The 22,367-nt window shown below is 44.9% G+C and overlaps 1 protein-coding gene across 4 annotated transcripts in view; it reads right to left on the bottom strand.

Annotated features, from left to right (window-relative positions):
• The window catches only part of WDR47 (WD repeat domain 47), a 1,275,124-nt gene that overhangs the window by 559,317 nt on the left and 693,440 nt on the right, over positions 1-22,367 (bottom strand). For all 4 annotated transcript variants that reach the window (XM_069641848.1, XM_069641845.1, XM_069641847.1 and 1 more), the window contains exons 7-8: positions 15,247-15,425; positions 10,768-11,034 (exon numbers count right to left, since the gene is read on the bottom strand). In XM_069641848.1, coding sequence (XP_069497949.1) covers positions 10,768-11,034; positions 15,247-15,425 — 446 coding nt within the window. The remainder of the gene's footprint in view (positions 1-10,767; positions 11,035-15,246; positions 15,426-22,367) is intronic.

The raw sequence follows: 22,367 nt of genomic DNA, 5'->3' as shown, positions 1-22,367 counted from the left end.
GCACATGTGGTGGATCTGCCCACACATTAGAGTATTCTGGGAGGAAGTCCTGGCATGGATTAAGGACATAGATGGCATACAGAGAGACGCTGATCCACGTTTGGTTCTCTTCGGAATAGAAAAAAACAAGGACGAATGGACAAGACTTAGGGGTCTTGCCCCACACTTATTATTAGCAGCCCGTGCGCTGCTAGTAACAAAATGGAAATCCAAAAAGGTTCCAAGTAAAAAGGAATGGATCAATTTATCAACCAACATTTATACAATGGAATTGATCACGGCTTCCCTGCATAACAAAGCACCGCAATGCGAGACCTTATGGTCGGAGTTTCGAAGCACACACCTCTCTGAGACAATGGACTCCCAACCCGAAGACACTACGTGATCTTAAATAAACCAAGAATCCCAAAACATTCAATGCAAGCCAGCTAAGACCCATGAATCAAGGAAACCTCATAATAGTGAACCGAACATTACCCGCTATGAACATGTCAACAGAGAAAAGATGCCGCAATGATGTCTGCCCAACCACGGGGAGAGAGGGGGGTGGGTATGGAGAATGTTATTCTGATTGTTACTACTAGAGATCCGAAACAAACGCAAGGACGATCAACTGTATAATGAGACTGTAGTTTTGCTCTTTTGATGTAACCACATGCTAACAGAGTTGTAACAAGTGAATCTTTTGTTCTTTTTTTTGTTTTTCTGTTTATTTTTGTTTCAAAATCAATAAAACCAAATAAAAAAAAAAACACAACACTGCACTTGTCAAACTAATGAAACTATCTCTGGGCAAGTGAGGGGTGATGAGGATGGGATGGAATATGGCTATAAAAAGCCAAAAAACGGGTATTTTTTTAATTTACATAGTCTGTGCACCGGATGCTCAGGGACAGCCATGTGATGTTCACGAACATCTCAGATGTTCAGGGACATCCATACATATTTCTGCATTACATTGTTGGTGAAAAGCAGTTTTTGAATGGCTTATAACTTTGGTCCCACTCAATGAAACTGCATGGAATTTTGCAAAATGGTTCTGCAAAGTTCGGTGCTGTTTCGCCAAGAGGGAGCAAAATTAGAGTAGGGTCCCAAAATATTTGAAAGGCAAACCGCAGTTCTGGCAGTGTAGTGGTTGTCGTGGTGGCAGCAGATGCTTTCGCGGTCTTATTTAGGTACACAAAAAAGTGCTTCTTTGTTGTAAATGTTTATTTGAATAAAAAATATTCATCAAACACAAAGTGTATCACAAATAAGACATAATTCATTAGTCGATATAAAATACATTTTACATAGATTTAAAATACAGCAGCTTGTCCTCTTAAAAAACCCCTTCTGTAAAACATAGCAGCCTTCAAATACAACAACAGTGCCCATGACGTGCATTTGGTTTCTGCCCTTAATAGAAAAGACAGTGCTGGCTTATGTTGACGGAGGTCTGTACGTCTCAGGACTTGCAGTATAGTCTGTTCTCTAATGACTAAATAACCAGAACAAAACAAAATAAAGTGAATCAGGTTTTTATACGGGGTACCGCACACAGCGCAACCGGGATCATCCGGGTAACCCACCCAGTTGGCTGTGTTGCTTCTCAAACGTAGGCAATCAAATTGTGCCCTTGTAATCAGCCAGCTTTGATGTTTTTCGCTGTTCGAGACAAGGTATGGCTGTAAAGTGGGAATCCCACTTATATGCTGGTGAAAGCCATCCGCTTGTGACACCCGCATTACATTTGAGCGTTTAACCACAAATTCCATGGTAACCACTTCCTTGAATGATCTTACTTCCTGCATTCGCAACATCATAGTGAAGGGTGGCACAACCGGCACTTTCGCCTTGCTCATCAGTTCTTTTACAGATTTTAACCAAGGTATTTTGTGCCACAAATCCCTACTCAGGGTTGCATTTATTATGAAGTGGCAGAGCGTAGCATTGGTATTGCCCCAAATTCTTAACCACAATATGCTTGGGGCAACTGCCCAATCATCCTCCAAAAAGGTCATCCTCAGTTCTCTATGCACAGATGCGCAGGAAGAGGAAGCAGGGAGTCCCAAGAGCGTTTAAAAGGAGCGATTTTCCTTGGCCTCCATATCGCCAGGCTTCAGTACCCCCATAGAGCTGCTCCATATTGTACAGCTGCCTTTACTTGCATCGTATATACCTTGAGGGCCGATTCCAGGTGTTGGCCTTTACAATTGCCAGAAAAACGGGCGAGTCCCCCAGGTATTGGCACATTTTCAAAGAATGTTTTTAACATGTGTCGTACTTGTTAGACACACCGAGAATCTCACCCCAACTAATCCCGCTTACAAATTATGGGCCGCATCTTAAGGGTACTTCTGGCTCCACTACAACACATGACCGCTGATTTGACAGAATTCATTTTAAGACCTAAATTGGTCATGAAGGAGGCATAAGCGTCAACCAGAGCCTGCAAGGCCCTAGGGGTTCTGGCCATAAGCACTGTGTCATCGGCGTATGCAAGAACCGGCAGTGACCTGCCCCCCACTCGCAGAAAATCCATAGCAGTGTTCAACAACGCCTGTAACAGCCCACTGACATACAACGTAAAAAGTATGGGGGCCAGAACACACCCCTGGCGAACGCCCAATATGATGTCAAACCACTCGGTACACCTCCCCCCTGGACATTAGCCTTGTTATTCGAGTGGATCTCCCGCAACCCTTCTAGGATGTCCACAGGACAGCCCATGGACTCAAGCACGGCCCACAACTTGGCACGATCGACTTTATTAAAAGCCGTGCATAAGTCCATGAACGCGAGGTAGACTGCCTTGCCCTTACAAAAAACAAAATTCAATACCAAAAGGTACAAGTTGTGCACCTGCTCCATTGTGCCCAACCCAGGGCAAAAGTCAAATTGGATATCCGTTAGGATGTCTGCCTCCGTAAGCCAATGCAAGGTGGTGTCCGAAAGAGAATTGGGATGATACGAGGAGGGTTTAGTTATGTCCCCCTTTTTAAAAATTGGAAAAATGGTTGCTGTCTTCCAGGACGGGGGATAATGCCCAGAACTTAGACAGGCATTAAAAGCCAGAGTCAACACCGGGGCCCATAAATCAATTTGGCTCATGAAGAGGTCTGCAATTATGGCATCCGGGCCAGGTGCTCGGTTTCATGACTGTGCCCCTATTGCTTTAGCCACCTCGTCCAGGGAAAAACGTAGGGACACTACCACACACTGCTTTCCCTCTGTTACACGGCCATCATCATACAGAGACCCAAAGTGGGTGACCCAGTCAGCTGCCCCCACATGAGTGCCCTGTAGACCCTGATTTCCTTATCAGAGGACCCCCTCATTACGAATTCCCAGAAACCATTTGCATCATTTACCCTGACGGCCTCTAGAAATTCGTCCCAGTCCGTGACTTCCAGCTCCAAGTTCCTTTGTTCTAACGTTCTGTTATAGTCAGCACGTGCTTGGGCAATTCTGCGTCTGTCCGTCGCAGGGCATTTAAGAGCATCTAGAAGGGCAGATTTTGCCAGTGATTATTTCCTTATTATACATTATAAAGGTGGGTGGATTGTCAGTGGGGTGGGCGGGACTGGGGCTGGAGTGTCAGTGGTGGGGGCAGGAATAGATGGTGCAGATAAGTGTACAACTATGTGCATGCCCCGAATAGAGGATGCTGGCTGTATGCATAAAAACAAACTGCATTTTGGGAACATAATAATGACCACCACTTGTCAAGCATGTCTATGCTAGTAATGCAAACGTTCATTTCTTCGGAGCATGCAATGCACACTTGGTATGGAGCTCTTTCCCTTTTTCAGAATGGTTAGCCTTACAGTAACATGTGTGAAAATCATGAGACATACATACAGCTTTCAACAGTTTCATTGTTTGAGCTTGTGCAGTTGAGAATAACAGATAAAATGCGAGGGACTCGCTGCCCCTGCAAGGCCATCCGCCATCCCACACTTGCAGAGACCTTAGAAAGGACCAGGTGAGCCTCCCGACCCCATAAATTGATCCCAAAATATTGTTAAATTGCCTGACGCAGGGTCGGACTGGGACAAGAAATAGGCCGGGACACCCAAAAAAAGTGGCCCACCCTTGCCTCAAAAAAATGGCCCTCAAACCATCACCCGTGAATTGCGTCAATTCACGACTTTACAGAACATGCTACTTATGGAGGGTTTGTGTGTCTATTGCATGTACTGTTTTATGTAAACGCTTGAGACAGTGATAACATTCCTTTTGTTATTTTTAAAAAAAAAAACATCACCACATAGCTAAATACTTACTTTGCAGAACCAGACTCAAGGCATGTGTACTCGTTGCCACCAGTAATGAAAACAGAATTGCATTTAACAAGCAGTACAGCCAAATGATGACACCGGAAAGTAACTTTCCAGTTGCATTTATGCTCAAATATTACATTACAACACAACTCATTAAATAACATTCCCCGATTCCCCTGATGCTGCTATCATTCAACATCCTCTATAACTTCCATCTATTAAAATTACCAAATGCAACAACTTTCCCCAAGAGATTACGCCTAGAATCAGTAGACTCACAATTTTAAAGGTGGTTGTAAAATGTTTGGTTGTAGCCCCGGATAGAAGCGGAGGGGTTACACCCAAAAGGCCAGATAGCCCGGAGTCCCGACAGTCCGACATTAGCGGCCATAGCCCCAGATCTTTTCCAGACCTAGCAACACCCCTGTGTTCAATGGTGGGGCAGGATTCAGAGGTGCAGGGAGAGGAAGTGATAACGTGACACAGTGGTTGGGAGGGGGTGGGGCTCTAATGAGCGATGGAGGTGGCAAATCTGACATGGAGAAAAATGTGGATATGAATTGTGGGTTGAGGAAAACACGTTTGAGGAAAGTGGAAATCACCTGATAGCAGTATCATGAACATCCCTGTAAAACGACCTTGATGGGTTTATTAAGGCATGACCTAAAACACCATATTTAAATTAGAGCAACTGTGGGATAATAACACAGAATTTGAGTTACTGACTACAAAGGAGGGTGAGATTCAGCAGCTCTGTGGACGGGACAACAACGTTAAGAAAGCGAGAGGGAGGGAGAGACGAGAGAGGAGAAAAGATAGAAAAAAGATGAAAGAGCGAGGGAGAGATGCAGAGAGGGAGCTCTAGGCTAGCTATGAAGGGGAACCCCTTACCCACATACCATTTTCCATAGTGGATATATATGCCTCGCCTATTGGGAATGCAACCTGCCTAAGAGGACACCAGGCTGTCGGGTGAACTGCGCAGCACAGCATGCATTGAGACAGACTGCATGGTGAAACTTAGCCCTTTTCTCACACTATCTAGGAATCTCAAATCTAGGTGTGTTCTCTCATTGTGTGCCATTCTGTGAAATTTAGGCCTTTCTACCACTGACTAGGCATCTCAAATCTAGGTGTGTTTTCAATCATAGATCGTGAGAAAGAAATGCAAAGTTAAAAAGGCAAGAAAAACCCACTAACCCAACTCTAAAACCTCAACCATCTGCATACACTTCTCATATAGAAACTCTCACAACCACTTCTCTGCACAGAAACTTGCACGTTCTTCACCACAGCCACATTGCAACAACAGACAAACAACACATAACTCACTACAACAGCACACTGGGAAGTCGCACCGACACAGAAACCGCACATAAGCTCAGCGAACGGTGCAAACCGAATTGAAGCTGCCAACAGCACATCACAAATCTCTCTCCTTTTCCCACTACACCCTACTAGCCCCCGTCGCCCCCTTTTTCAGATCCGCCAGAGTGCCAGGGGACCACTCCGGTGGTGACGGTACAAATAACCATTACCATAAATGTAGTGCTGTTTGACGAATCTGCAAAACACTTTGCAAAATGATTTTAGACCCAGATTTGAATGTTTTTGCAAAGTCTTGTGGCATTTTGTCAAGAGGGGCAACATTAGAGGGGGTCTGAACATTTTTAGATGGCTTATAACTTTGTTGCCATTTGACGAATGTGCACAAAAGATTTCAGAAATATTATAGACCCAACCTTGAATGCTTGTGCAAAGTCTGAATGTATTTGGTAAAGTGGGGGCTAATTTATACGACTATTTTAAGTACGTACATTTTGACACTTTTCAAACAATAAAACATGGACGGATTTGCAGCAAACCCGTGCAAGGAGCATTGGCAAGGACATGAAAGCATGGTTTTGTAAATGTGTCTGTTTTATTTTTTGAAAATGTCATAATGTAAGTACAAAAAAATGGTGGTACACCTTTGGTGACTGAGCTATAGCCTGTGGCCATGGGCAGGAGCCAGATTGTCCAAGTAGGAAAATGTCCAATGTTTGCTCATGCACACAGCCCAAACTGCTGTACACATTTGCACCAAATAAGGAACGAGTCGGGCATGAAGTGATCAAAGGAAATCCTTTGTTGTTTGGTGCAGATCGGGGTACCCCTGTAGCCAAAAAGTTAGTCATATCTCCCATGATGTATTGTTGGTGGAAAGGTTTTTCAGTTCTGAAAGTCCGCCATTACGCGATTCGAGAAGTTCCGAATCGACATTGGAAAGTAAGCTAAATTATATCACGGGTGTAAATTGGGTACATTTGAGACCAGGGAGCATGTGTGCAGGGTAAGGAAGGATGATTGGTGAAAGTTTGGGGCTTGTGGACAGCGTAGTATTTTTGTTTTTTTAGAGTTTTGCAGAGATCGGTAAGAGGCACGAACAGCAAACAAATAAAAAGAAGAAAAAAGTAAAAAAAAGAGGAAATACTCCAAAACTTTGATACATTGAGATGTGGCAATCGCTGTGGTAGCTAGTTTGGGTAAGTTAACTTAGGAAGCATTTTGTTTGGAAATATATATAAAAATGCTTTCTAAATTAACTTAAAATGTGTAGGGGGTTGTCTTAAGGTAATTTAATGTTCTGTGTTTGTGTACTGAGAGCGAGTCCTGTTTTATTGAACTTTTTTTGTGAATATAAAGTGCTTTGTTTTGATTGGATGATGTTTTCACATGAGCTGAAGGAACACTTCTCGATTCAGTGTTCTCTTCCATGCGGTTCTCGAAGTCAGGCATTGTAAAGAAATTCCAAAAGTAGATTTTAGGAATGTTTAATGTTCGATTGGTTTGGAGGGATGATGTGAGGGGTATAAAGGAGGTAGATTAGTGCTGTCAGTTTTGGGAAAGAAGCAGTGGGCATGGAGATAAATCTGCACAATTTCGCATGATTTCTCGATTCCTAAGGCGTGACTAATGAAAAGAGTATACAATGTAAAAAGGTAAATTATCAAATGTAAAAAATGAGATTGAGATCCGTTTCTACAGATATCCGTTCGCGAACTGTGATTCTCGATTCAGATTGCAGATTTGTATATTAGAAGTTGATGGTGTTGTGATAACTTTCTTATGTTTACATTTATATGTAGCAGACTTCAGGCGGATTGGGCAGTGGGGCACCATAAGCTAAAACTAAGGTTTTCTTTTTTTTTCCATTAGCTCGCTGGAAGGGAGGGGGGGGGGGACTAGCCAATCCAGATGCTTGGAACGCATGCTGCATTCACTGGTATAAGCCTGTGTTTCGAGCAGCCCGAGTGCTGCTGGCCAGCACCCTCTACCCCTCCCCCTACACTTCTTAGCACCTGTGTAGTTTACTATGCGGATGTTAAAGGTTTTTTAAAATAAGAAATAAATTACCTTGCAGCGTGGCGCCTTACAAAGTTTGCTTCCCTGTAGAGAGAATGGATTAGCGAACGGTGCTGAGATGCGCCACAAGTTAAATATTTTTTTTAAATTAAACACCCTTAGCACCCGCATAGGAAACTACACAGGTGCTAGTGGTGATGAAAACCACAGCAGCGGGCCGAACTGCCTGTAACGGTACTGCTGCCTGCGTTAAGGCACACTTGCCTTATTTGGACCTTTAACTTGGGCGGCGGACGATTACCAGTAGGGTTAGCCTGTTAACATAGTGCTTAATGTTAAACCCATGTCAACCCAGTTAAGATCTTTTTGTAAACGTTTTGCGTGATTCTGAAATAAATCATTGTGGGGTTAAGGAGATGGGAGTCAGTGCGTGGGTGTAGGAAGGATAGGTGGAAAGTAGACATTTTGTTTTAATGATGATATATATATGCATTTGTGTTTTTTTTGTTTAATTAACACAGTCCGGTAAAAACAAACCCGAACAAGGGAGTAAAAAAAACAAAATAACGATTGGCAATTTCATCCATGCTCCACCCAGACATTTACAATTGTCTCATAACTGGTTGCAATCCATGCTATCTGCAAATAGCACTTCCTGCAGGTGAAAACGCCACCATATGGAGACCTGCATTAGGGTGCAACACAAGGGCGGCAAAGGAGACACTCCTCTCATTGGCAGCTGATTAAGTTGATGGGGGAGGTCCAGAGGATGATACAATTGGTGGTGGTGGTTCGGCTTCCTCTATGGCTTGTGGCATTGAAGGTCCAGCAGTGGGTTGAAGGACTTTGCAACCCAGCCGGATTGCCTGTTGCAGGAACCTGATGGTGAAAGACTTGTCCACTTGCCGCCAGTGGTAACAAATCAGGTGGTTGATGATCGCTATAGTGCCCAAGCTCTGCACAGGAACCATAAAGAATCCTCTCTTGCACACCCTGCTACAAAACGTGCACTGTGCCATTTCAACATCTGAAAGGTGGAGTGTCTTTGGGTGCTTTGAAGTACTGACAGCACAGGGAAGGTGTAAAATTCATGCAGCAGTACTTTTTGGGTGGAGCAAGGCTGCTCTACCCATACAACGTCCACTTCCTGCACGTCTTCTGGGTCTTCAGGGACAGTGACAAGGTCGATATCTTCATTGCTGGAGCATATCTTGGGATGTTGGGTCTCCATCTCCAGAAAAAATAATAATAATAAATCAAACAAAAAAATAAGGATAAAAAATCTTTAAAGAGGGAATAAAAACTAAAATGAATCTAAAACAAACAAATAAGGAGAAAAAGATCAATAAAGGGAGGACACAAAGGGAAAAGCTTTAGGCAGCAAATTGTGGTCTTTTGACAAATAGGATAGTCAAAGTTGGTACTGTGACAACCAGAATTTGTCTCCAAAGAAATGAGAAAATGTAATGTTTTCTGGAGTATATAAATGTGATTCAAGAACTTTGTGTATGTTAACCAATCAGCTCTCAACTTTCGTATTATGCACATGCCCTTAGGCCAATCTGTTTACAGGGCTTTTTTGTATGCGTCATTCGCGATTCAAAAATAAATGAGTCTGGTTTTATTCTTTTTATACTATGGATTTTTTAATGTGAGGGGACACTTTTGTTGTTGATTAGGTTGGTTGTGGCAAATACATATTTCGATTAATGTTGTATGTATGTTTTTCTCTTATGCAAAAATTCAGACAAAGATTTGTGAATGGAATCTCAAATTCTGGTGCGGATTACATTGCGGTTTAAATCTATAATTTAGGCAAAATAATGCATTTTTATCTTTGCATTTAATGAAGTTTTTGCAGAAGACAGCATAGTTATCTTTGGTTTTTGTAGTGTTCACATTCTCCGTACACACAAAATAAAGTTAGTGGAAGGTTAAGATGCATTTTTAATTTCACTTTATGTGTACGTGGTTCTCGATCTGCAAGAGTGATAGAGCGCTTTGAATCCAGAATTTGTTAGCATTCATGTTCAATCTACTCTTCTTCGTCTCAGTACCGCGTTTAATAATTTGTGCACTACAAATTCTCGATTCATTTTGAGTGGGGAATACAAACAGGGTAAACTTTAAAAACATGTATGTATGCATTGTTTTTAACAACTTTCCTTGACTCAAGAAGTATTGTGTATGCGTCTCTCTTCCGCATATCACTGTATGGGTGCACGATCGCGATTTGTGTGTTTACTTTTTTTATATATATTTGTAGGCAGTCCTTAAAAGGACTTTTTGGTTTACAGTGTGTAAGGTATATTTCTTCAGAAGTGAAGCAAGTATGATTTAATGTTCTGTAGGTCACAGAACCCCACTATCACCATGTCACTCTTCCTCGTTTCACACTACCACTAACTCATTCTCCCTCATCACAGTGCCCCATTAAAACCGCCTCGCTCTTCCTCATCACAGTCGCCCTAGCATCTCACTATATATCGAAACTGTACCCCAATAACCCACCTAATTTTCCTTGTCACAGCACAACATTAGTAATCCCTTATCTAGTGCATACAAAACAAAAATAGTTGATAAATCCGATGTTGCGCAGCTGAAGAACAGATGTTGATAAATGATAGGTCATCAGCTATGTTAGCAGAAAAAAAGGCAGAACTGCAGGTGGTGAGAGGTATAGCATAACAAAACTCTTCAAATTGAGTGAAAAAAACTTAAGTTAATGGACAGTTAAGGTGAATAAGTTCAGTGATATAACCGTAACGTTCCTTCCACTATTCGTTTTCCATTAAATATATCCATCTGCTAAATAATTCTCCAACATGGATGCTTTACATGCATTCTGCATAGAGTGATCTGTAACAGTTTTGGCATTCCAGCGATTCTATTAGATGTTTGTTTCTATGATTCTAGCATAGATTCACAATTTCAAATCAGTCAATTTTCCAATGAAAAGAATGCTATTAACACATTATAAGTTGTGGGGAAAAATTGAATAAGCGATCCAGTTGTCTTAATAACAACCCTTTTCTAACTCACCTTTTAACAACTAATACTCTTTCATACTTCCATGCAAACCCACAGCTGCTCGTAAATAACTGATGGTTAATGATAAAGTCACTAGCTTTTAATCACAATATCATCATGCACTTACTCCGTATTTACATAGACTGGTGATTCATCAGGAAAGGGTATTTGGTTTTCAGGTTCCCGTTTACGAGGAGTACTTGTGTTAATGGCTTGCCCATCAATAAGCGCAGCCTTTTGCTTTATACCAGGTTCTGGCGGAGATATACAATTCATTTCTTCAGATGCAGCTACAGAGTTCACAAGGCTTCCATTACACTGAAGGTTCAGAGCTTGGGCTTCATTACCAAGGTTCTCCATTCCTACATTTAGTTCACCAAGCTTTTGAATAGATCTGCAGTAGAAAAAAAGGATAAAACGAAGATCTTAAAAAGTAATGAAAAATCACAAATAATTTCTTAACTAAGATGAAAGTGCATCGAAACGTTGCAATCACAAATAAAAATGTTTAAAACATCACGCCACCCAACAGAGTGCTAAATAACAAGTAAATTGCAACAATACAGTACATTTTAGGAAGGATTTTTTTCAAATGTATTCCTTAACCCCAGTCCCACCATGAACGTTCTTCCAAAGTATATCCATATTGCAAAGCTTCAAATATATTTGAAAAACTACAAGTGGCTGGATTATATAGGCAATAATTCCAGATATGGTGAGCTGCACCAGGTGATAACGGCCCGTCACCTGGGTTAACAGGCCTCAGTGGTGGGAGTGGAGCATGGACGTTTAGGCATAGCAGGAGGGTGGGACAAGCAGAGAGAGTGTGAGGGTTGCCAGTGGAAGCCAGGAGTGGGGTAGGCAGGGATTGTGGACAACAGCCAGCTCAGAACACAAGCTTATACCCGAGTTTGGTGCTCGTTGATTGGCGGAGTGAGACAAACACAGTGCTAATCTACCATATCAGATTTGTGGAAGGTTACCTGTACTCAAACAGAAGGATCAGTGGCACAATCCATGTGTTATGCAAATTCTTGTCACATTAAAGTGATTTAGAACAGATATTTCTGCCAGAATGGAATGGAGAACCATGACTTCATATAGGAAAGACAAAGCTCTTGGTTTTGTCAATGTTCGTTCAATTTGCAGTGTAGTTCATACAATACACAGTGGGTCTGTGACATGACAAACATGGAACACCAAAGAGCCAGTACAGATGGTAATTTAAACATTTTTCACATTACATAAACTCTTGGTGTGGAGCTAAGCATGTGTGAAGATGGGTGCACACAAGTGACCTCTGCTTGGATCTGTGATTAGGCTTGCTGGTGTGCTGCTGGTGATAGCATGGGACCCAGAGTACTGCTGGTGAGTGATACTTGTATTTGTGGTGCACCGTTTACGACTCCTATTGAAACACTTTCAACCCTAGGCACCCACAGGGAGTTCAGAAGATGGTGGGCACCTCTTCAATAGCTCGCGTGGACCCTGACCGTAGCAGCCTGCTGGTGCTGGGTGCCTGGAATTCAAAGCTGTGGTAAAACTCCAAAAGAATGTGGGGGAGACAGGAGCACAAGCAAAATGCAGTGTTGTTTCTAGAGAAGGCTGTTTTGGTACAATTCACACTCAGGTGGTTGCCCAAAAGACAGAACTGGGTGGGAGGCACAACACTGTCTAGGCATTACAAAGGGGATAGGCTTGGGTCAGGTCCATTCAGGAGCTCCTGTACGATGATCTTAAGTTGACAATCCCCAAATAAAGGTCAATACGGATTTCAGGTTATGGGAATCCATGGAGTGTAGCTTCGAAAAAGGTCAACAATCAACCCTCAAGGAGGAACGGGGAAAGGGTTCTCCTGACTGGTGGGTGAATACATTCCATGAAGTCTTTAATCATCAGTGTGGCAAAAAGAGATGACTTAGAGGGGCAATGTATTTTATGCACTGATTTTGCCAGATAAAGGCAGTATGATAGTACCGTCTCCAATGAGAGGATGACTAGATCGTGGCCCTCACAGTGGCAGTACAGGAAGAAGTACTTCCCCTTGAAAGCATAGGAAGTTCTGGTAGAGGCTCTCATAGCTTCTCTCAAAAAAAGTTCATGCATGCAACTGACAGGTTCAAGGGCCCAAATTCCATAGGCTGAGGAGCTCTGCTGTCAGGGTCAGTGTTGACATGTTGTTGAGAAACATGTTGCCATTCAGCCTGGATACAAGGTCCGATTTTCAAGGCAGCCTCTTGTGAGGTTGGATGGAGTGGCACAGGAGATAAAAGTATCATTATTGACCTGGTAATCAAGATCTTGTATGTTGCTTTGGAATATTTCAGTTGATTGATTACATTGTGTTTCAGGGGGCTTGTGGTACTCGGTTGGAGAACAAGTACAGAGCAACTTATCTGACTGGTTAAGGGGAAGTCTTTCAATTTTGAGTGTTTAACTGTGGCAAACAGATCTATTGTGGGAGTGCTCCAGGCGTCAAACAGATCTTCAACGACCTTGTCGTCTAGAGCCCACTTGTTGTCTTCCATGAGGGACCGGCTTAGGACAGCCATCTGGGTATTTTGAAATGCAGATATGTGTACTAAGGTGATATCCAAGTTAATGGCTACTAGCCAATTGCAGATCGTTTGGGCGTCCATGACAGTGCGCTCAGGTAATAATTTGTGGTTGTCTTCTCCGTTTGGCTCAGAAAGGGGTAAGATTGATGGACGGTAGAAATGCTTTCAGACCCAGTGAAACAGCCCTATGCCTCAGCATGTCCATGTGCATGGATTTCTCTTTGGCAGACCAGTGGGCTTGTGTTCCTATAACCTCCATGTGAGAAGCCCACCGCTCTAGAGGCGAGTTTGTCACAATCAATTGCAATGATGTTGCAGACTGGAAGGGAATCCATTTGGTCATGTTCAATATCTTGCACAACCAGTGTAATGACTTTCTGGTTGTGTCTGACATGGTCAGGGGTCCCATGAGTCTTGTCTTGAGATTACTGGTCTTCCAAGCATTCCTGCAGAGGTCTCATAGGCGGTATTGCGTTGAGAACAATAAAGATGCAAGATGTCACAGAGCCCAGAAAAGAACACACCTATCTCATTGCTGGTTGAGGAGAACTCTGCAGATCTTCATGTTTTATTTATAATGAGGGCAGTCTTCCCAATGAGGAAGAAATATTTGCTTTGGTAGTATCCTTAATTACTCCTAAGGACTGAATTCTTTATGTAGGGACTGGAGAAGAATTTGAAGATTCATGTGGATATCTAGCACATTTCCTGGATGTCTTGCCTCATCTTCTCTTGTGCTAGCTTTGATTAGCAAATCATCAAGGTATGGTTACACAAACATTCTCTTGGCTTTCCTTAAGTCGGTTGCTACCACCGGCATGCATTTTGAGAAGAATTGTGGTGTCAATTTGAGGCCAAATGGCACCACTATGTACTGAATATGTAGATTCTTCACCATAAAGTTCAGGTACAGTGATGTTTTGTGTTCAGGAAGTGAATATATGCACCCTGGCATACAGTGCATAGCCCGTCACTGTTCAGGAGAATCAAAAAGATATGATATAAAGCCAGCATCTTGAATTTCTTCTTTTTAACCCATTTTTCTGCCACTCTGAGATCAAGAATATATCTGAATTGTTGCAGATCCTTCTTTCGAACCAGGAAGTACCTTGGGATGCCTCTTCTTCTTTGAGATTTCTATATGTTTTCCACTGCATCCACCACCAATAAGATATTGACCTTTTGAATCAGCCGATCCAGGTGTTGCAAGAAAATATTCTGGTGTGGGATATTGGGTTAAGATGAAGGAAATCTGACTCTGCATCCATGTTTGCTAATTTTCAACACCCTATTATCTCTTGTGGTGTTTTTCCAGATGACTGTGTGATTTGAAATGCTTCTACCCACTTTGGCATTGAGAGATGGGGGAACGTGAATGGACCTTCATTGTTCAGAGCGAGGAGAGGTTTCACTGCAGCTGGTGGTGGTATCTTTTAAATAAGTCAGAGGATCTAATTGTTTGTTACTGTGATTGATAGCTACAGGGAGGGTGGTGCCCTCTGCTGACATCATCTTCTTTGATGACACTAAGATGGTCTGAAGCACTCATGCTTTGGGTCAACTTCCATGGTGTCCGCTTTTGTTTTCATCCAGGTAAGCTCTTAGAATGGCATTTGAAAAGGGGTTTTTTTGTAATGGGAAGATTAAAAATCTTCTGTTGTGAGTCAATCTTCAACTTGGTTTAATTCGCCCATGTTGTTTCCCCATTGTAATCCCATGGCAGTAACCCCTGGCAGGTAAATGTGAGAAGTTTGTTAGAAGTGCTAATAAGCTGGTCTGATATCAGGCAGTTAAATACAAAGCTTGCAAATGCAATCCTAATCCAGCATGTCATTTTTACACACCTTTAATAGTGTTCAGAGGAAGTGTTTATGTAGTTAGAAACGCACAAAACCATTTAAGAGTGCATTTTTTTTAAAACAAGTCATTTTGCCAGTTATGTGGCTAAAACTTCCTTTAATGTGTAGAGAATTTTGCAGACAAAGAGCAATTTTTGATGATGCGCAGACTGTTATTTTACAAATAAAAAAAAAACGTCTTTGGCACACCTGTTGAGAAATTTTTCTGTAAGATTCTGTTGCTGTTCAAGCTCTTCCTCTTGGTTCACACCTCCTTCAAGCAACATTTGCTGATATAGCTGCCTTTGATGCTCTTTCTGTTCTAAGTGCTGCTGATACCGCATCTTCTGTCGAAAGTATTCTTCAAACTGTTCCGTTGAATCACGAAGCTTTAAAAGAAAATCATTACTTGGTTTGCATATGGCTGATATAACATATGACTTCAAATGCTCATAATACATTTAGAGGTACACATGTAATTATGGAGCCCAGCACGGGTGATGTCCCTGGCATTCCATGATTATAAAATGTAAAACTGAACAGCTAGATAATACCTTGCATGCATTCAAGTTACATGTGGTAAATCAGCAAATTGGTGCTTTCATGTGACTAAAAAACATCATGCACTTCCACAATGGCATGCTGGAGGAGTACATCATATCTACCAGAAAGTATTGTACTGTAGGAATATTGAATTCATCTTGATTAATAATCAACTTTAAGTTTATTCTCAAGTGGAATCCCACATGCTAAATACATTTTAACCCATAAGAGCAGACTGAAGTAAAAGATATGAGATTCATCATGGAAATCTGGGATTAGAGACCGGTGTCACGTTCATTTTGAGCTTATTGAACAAATTATAAACTGGGTTAAGTGTCCTAGTGGAATGTTATAATGGCGAAAAGGTGCAAAGCTTTTAATAGTACACTGCTAGGGGGCTGTTATTGGCTATGTATATGTTATAGGAGTAGTAAAAGTGTATATTTGTGTGTTTTCTTTCTGTGAGCATCTCCATTTTTCTTCAAATTCAGAAGTCTATGTTTAAGAAGTTGTAGAAAAATTACTAGTCATTTTGTGGCCTTTGATGCAGATGGATGTTTTCTTTGGATATATTTCTGACTAAAACGCATAGACGAGGACTGCTTCAGTGGCAATATCCTCATATCTCCTGCCCGCTCCTTCTGTTTTTCCCGAAAAAAGTTGACAGCCGGGTAGGGTGAAGTAGAAATGGATGAATAATATAGTAGTTGAGCTGTGGCCAGTTTACTCTAATTCTCTACATATGAGTCAGTACAATCTTGGGTTCCCTTCAGATTTTAACCTTCTAAAGTAGAGGAAACCCAAACCAAGGTTTGCCTGCAGGGGTGGTCGGCAGGCCCATGTGAATCCATGAAAGATACCAACACTGGAGAAATGGCACTACAGGTAAGAAACTACACCATTCTCCAGCATTGGAACTTTCTTGGATTCACATGCTCTGAATAGATTACATAGCAGTATGACAACCCGGTGGTGCATGACAGGCAAACATAACCCCATGCACCAGGTCATAGTTATCAACAGAATGAAACCCTCCAACAACAGGCATGATAAACAAACACCATTAGACAAACCAAAACCCCAGAAGCTGCGAGCCTACCTTACTGGAACAGGTGTGGAGGACCGCCAGTCCCACCTGCACATCCCCCACATGCTGCTGTCCCAGACAATAGTGCCTGGTGAAGGTATGCAGCACCGCCCAAGATGCTGCTTTGCAAATGTCATTGAGCGATATCCCTGCCCACAGCACCGCTGATGACACCGTGGATCTCGTAGAATGGGCCATAGGAGTGGCCCGCAAAGGCTTGCCAGCCTTCCAGTGGAAAAAGGAAATTGTAGAGGAGACCCAACGGGAAAGTCCTTGCTTAGAAATTGACTGCCCCCTGTTGGAGGGCCCAAAAGCCACAAACAGCTGTCTCGACTTCCTGAAGACTTGAGTTTGGTCGGGGTAAAACTTCAACGGCCTCTTGACGTCCAGGGAATGCAGGGATTTTTCTGCCCGAGTGGTAGACTTAACGAAGAAACTGGGTAAGGCAATTGTAGCGTTTTTGTGAAACTCTGATGGGTAAAGTGAGGATTAGTAGACAGGAGAACCTTGTCCGTCATGAATCGCAGAAACGGCGGGTCGATGACCAGAGCCTGAAGTTCAGAAATCCTCCTGGCAGATGTGATAGCCACCAGAAAAGCGACTTTCCACAAGAGGAACTTCATTGCCGCCATCGACATAGGTTCAAAACTGCACCTTCAGGAGAGCTGAGAAAACCACATTGAGACTCCATACCGGAGCAAACCTCTTCTCCGGGGGAATTGTCCTGAAAAGTCCTTTGAGGAAGTGCTTGACCAACCGGTCACTGAACAGCGGGTGTAGCGTCTCTCGAACCTGGTAATGGCAGCCAAATGTACCTTGATCGACGACAACGCCAGGCCCCCCTTCGCCAGTAGCAGAAGATAAGGAAGAAGTTGAGCAGGTGACACCTCTAAAGGCTGTAAATCCAGCTGCTCCACGCACCAGGCACAGAACCCAGTCCACTTACGACTGTAAGACACATTCGTAGACGGCACCCTTGCCGCAGCCAAGATCCGACGACAATCCTGTGGGATCCCTAGATGTCCAAATTCGGAGTGGTCAGGAGCCACGCTGCCAGACTTGGGGATGCCGGGTCGTGATGCCGCACCTTTCCGTCATCCTGCGATAGCAGATCCGGCTCCGACCCCAGATGAAGCGGGTCATCCACTGAGAGGTGAAGAAGATCCGAGGACCAAGTCTGCCTGGGCCAGAATGGGGCCACCAAGATCACTCTGCACTGGACCTTGCGCACCATCGGAATCGTTCTCCGGATCAGAGGAAACAGAGGAAATGCATACGTGAACAGGTCCGTCCACGGGTACGCGTCCCCCTTCTAGTCTGGATGAGCCACCCTGCTGGCAAAGAGGGCACTGCCTGTTTTCCGGGATGGCGAACAAGTCCAGAGGGGGGAAATTCCCATTTCTTGAAAATCCTCCGCCCGAAAATTCGGAACACCTGCCAAATGGTACGAAGTGATTTGAATCCTGTGCGCAATCGCCCAGTGCCAGACTGCCTGAGCCTCCCGATACAGGGGCCAGGAGTGCGTGCCTCCCTGCTTGTGCAAATAAAACATGGTGGTGGTGTTGTCTGTCAAAATTCGAACCTGTACACTGTACCCTGAATGAGAGGTAGAAAAGACTTCAGAGCCCAGTGGACAGCGTTCAGCTCCAGAATGTTGATTTGTAACAACGCCTCCTTGAGGGACCATACGCCCTGAACCTGCAACTGGTCGAGGCGCCCCTCAACCCACCTGGGACGCATCCGTTACGATTGTGTACTGAAAGTCCGGCTCCACCAGGGGCATTGCCCCTCACAATGTTTCCTGATCCGAGTCAACCACTGCAGAGCCTCCGCCAGAGCCCGGGAGATGATAACCTTGTCGGACCAGGAACTGAGACTCTGTGACCACCGGGAGGCGAGAAACTCCTGCACCGGCCTCAAACGGCCAACAATTCTGGATGAGTGGTATGCAGGACGTCATGGATCCGAGGAGAGACATGCAACCTTGGACCGTGACCGACGATCCCGGCCCCCACGAGGCCGCCCTGGAGTTCAGCTTCTGAATTCGGTCGGCCGACGGCTTCAACAGATTGAGCTGCGTGTGAAACTGGGTCCTGAGGAAAACCAAGTCCCTCGATGGCGTCAGACAAAATTTTGCAAAGTTGACGGAAAAGCCCAGCCGCTGTAACAGGAGCACTGATGTATGGAGAGACTCTGAAGACCTTTGTGGAGTCGCCCCTCTGATCAACCAGGCTTTCAAGTATGGAAACACATGATGGCCCTCTCTGCAGAGGAAGGCAGCCACCGGAACTAAGCACTTGGTGAACATCCTGGGAGCCGACTTGAGGCCAAAAGGGAGAACCCGAAACTGGAAATGATTGTCGCCGACCACGAACCGCAGGAACTTTCAATGTTTTTGCAGCATCGGGATGTGGAAATAAGCGTCTTCCAGATATAGAGACGCCAAGAATTCTCCTGGCTTGACAGAGTGTATTACGTCCTGCAACGTTAGCATTTTGAACTTTATGCATTGCAGATTCCTGTTCAATGGCCGAAGGTCCAGAATAGGGTGCCACTTTCCATTCGGCTTTTTTATCACAAAATACCAGGAGTACACCTCCTGTCCTCGTTCCGACACTGGGACCAGTTCTATTGCACCTTTTTCCAACATTAGCCGCACCTCTTGCCGCAAGATCTCGAGATGTGGCTGACACCTTCACTGGGGGAATATGGAGTTGCGGACGTCGAAACTCCAAAAAGTATTGTACTGCATCCAGCACCCATCGGTAACTCATAATTAAATGCCACTCGTTGACGTGTAGCACCACCCTGTCCCCTAGTTGGCTGCCTATATGGCAGTCATTGCTGATCCTTGGACTGCCGTCCTCTAGTAGCTGAGGCGGCTGGACCCCTCTTACGCTGTGCTCGGTAGTCCTTGTTCCTCTGCGCTGACTGGAAAGAACGTCAGAACCCTTGGGATAAATAACTGTCACGGGAGCCCACAAATCTGGCATTCCCGGAGGCCGCCCGAAAGGGGCGAAACGAACGTCCACTCTGCAGCGTTCCCAGTGATCTCGGCGTATCAGAGTCCTCTTTCATCCCTTTCAATGCCTCGTCAATTTTCTCCCCAAATATCTGCTCACCTTCACATGGTATGTCCACCACTTTATGTTGGACCTGCGGACGAAAATCGGTACAACGCAGCCAGGCTTGTCTCTGGAGAACATTCCCATAGTTGATCTGTTTTGATTCTGCCAGGTTCACCGCAATATTAATACTGTGGTTGGAGGCTTCCCCCCCTCCCGAACCAGCAGCATAGCCTCCTTCCGTTGTTGCTCAGGCAGATGATCCAAGAGTGGAGCCAACCAGTGCCACATCTCCTTGTCATAGCGAGCCATAATGGCCAAGGAGTTGGCCGCCTTGACCGCTGTAGTGCCAACCCTAAGCACCTTTTTTCTGAAAGCATCCTGCTTACGGCCCTCACTGTTTGGGGGCATCGCACACTTGTGCTGACTGCGCGCCTTACGACTAGCCGCCAAAGCCGACACCGAATCCGGAAGGGGGTTGCGACGTGAGGCACTTGGGCGAAGATTCCGGCGCTTTAAACTTTCTCCAGGCAGCCTTTTTCACTGCCGGCTCCGAGAATGGATCGTGCATTGTGCGCAGACCCTCCTGCCACACATGGTCCAATACTGGGACAGAGAAGACCACTTTCCGCCTCTTCCCCATATAATAAAAAACAGTCCTTGTGCTCCTCTTCCGGAGCAACGCCAAACTCTTGACAAGCCTTCACCATCATCGCGTGAAAAGCGCCAACATCATCCGGCAGGGATGGCTGAGCCGGGCTACTCAGGGGATCTACTTCTGGGTCAGTACCCCAGGTATCCGCCCACCTGGGAGACGACAACACCGTGGACAGAGTGTCACGCGGAACACTATCAGGATCAGAAACCCCTTCTTCTGGATGGGTCCGGGGAGGGGAGCCCACCGGAGATGGCACCAGCGGCCCAACCGCAGGTGACTTCCACGGGAGGCCCTGGAGAGGGGCACCCACACCCTCCTTCAGTCGCAGCACAACTTTCACAACCTGCTCCATGGGACCCCCCCGGACTCGGGGGGGACTGGGAGTCGAGCATCCAACTGTTCCAACAGCGACTGTAGCATGTTCAGCACCTGCATGGATAGCACTGCGTGTGGATTCACTAATGGACATTGAGGCGGGACAGCCGCCAGGCCTCCCGACGTGGACAGCCTCGTCAGCTGCAGTTCCAACGCAGACGGATCGGAATACAGCTGACTCTCTTCTTCCGTACTGGAATCCAAAGCATACGGCATAGGGTCTTGCTGTAACGCTCACCTGATTCCCACGGAGGCGCGGGTCTTGGCAAGAAGCTGTCTGTGACTCGAAAAGTGATGTGCAGGACTCGATTGGCTTCTGGGGTCGAACCTCTTCGCACTGTGTGTCGGACTCGAAGAGTGAGGTTTCTGCAGGTGAAAGAATAGGGGGGTTAATGGTCTGGGTAGTTGAATGTCCCTCTCTCCCTTTCTCTTCCCAGCTTTTTCGTAGAGCCCCCAGGTCAACGTGCTCACCTTATATAGGTGAATGCTGGGCTCTCCATCTGCGTCTGGTGCAGGGTGCCGTTGCCAGTTCCTTCACTGGTGAAACATAGGCCTCTTGAATTCAGAGGATGGTTACCGTTGTTGTCTGCACGAGCGGTGAGTTTCTGGACACCTTTTGTCTTTATAGTCTTTAAATGCATGGCACGTTTATATGCAGCCTCTATATAATGCTTTTCCCTTATGTATTGCAGGGCTCTTGAGATGGAAGATGAAGTAAAGCGCCTGGAAGTTTGTAAGTATGGCAAGCGCTCTAATTGTCTCTTTCCTTGCAGCTCAGTTCGTGTTAAAGAGACGCCGGAGTATTTGCAGGCGTTTTATTGCAACGAGCGGGATGGACGTAAGTAAATACCTGCTTAATGTCTTCTCTTTTGCCTTTCAGATGTTGGTTTGCAGCGCCGGAGTCCGCGGAATGCCAGTAAGTCGTTAACGATGCTTTGTCTTTACAGGCGGCGATGCAGAACGAAGAAATCCGGAATCCACAACGTGCCGGTAAGTATGGCAATGCTTTTGCCTTTGCAGGTGGAGATGCGGCGTGACGAAGCGGCCGCAGCCGATGGATCAGGGGAGTAAGTACTGCGTGTAACGTTCGCCTTGCTAACCTGTTGTTTCTGTTCTTTGCAGGTGCTGATGATGTCTGGATACTGAAATGGTAAGTAGGATTCTTGCAGGTCCAGGATCAGAAGAAGAAAAGCCGGAGCAGACTCGGTGAGCGTTCTGCTGCAGATGCAGAATAACGCGAAGCACGCTTCATCTATGAGGTGTGGTTTAAATAGCCTTGGAGTGATGAGGCGTCTTCTTCCACGGCCCCGCCTAGGTAAGAAAAGAGTTCCAGTTTCCAGAAGAGTTCCAGTGCTGTATCCAGGGAGTGGAGCTGCCCCACCCAGGTAAGAAAGTTGTTCCTGTTCTTAGATAGCTTCTAAGTGGCTGGTAAGTAAGCAGCATGGTCTGCTGCAGGTAAGTCCACCCAAGCATCCTCACACCTATTATGAGCCCGGTGCTTCCAGTGCCAGGACCAATGGTTTTGATGAGCCTGGTGCCACCGGCGCCAGGACAAGGTCCAAAAGGTCCCAGTGGGGACCGGCTGGTGCCTAGGATTAGGGTT

This window comes from Ambystoma mexicanum, chromosome 1q (genome assembly GCF_040938575.1).
Source record: "Ambystoma mexicanum isolate Mex_15411 chromosome 1q, UKY_AmexF1_1, whole genome shotgun sequence".
NCBI classification, from domain to species: Eukaryota; Metazoa; Chordata; class Amphibia; order Caudata; family Ambystomatidae; genus Ambystoma; species Ambystoma mexicanum.
This window is presented reverse-complemented; position numbering and strand designations above follow the sequence as displayed.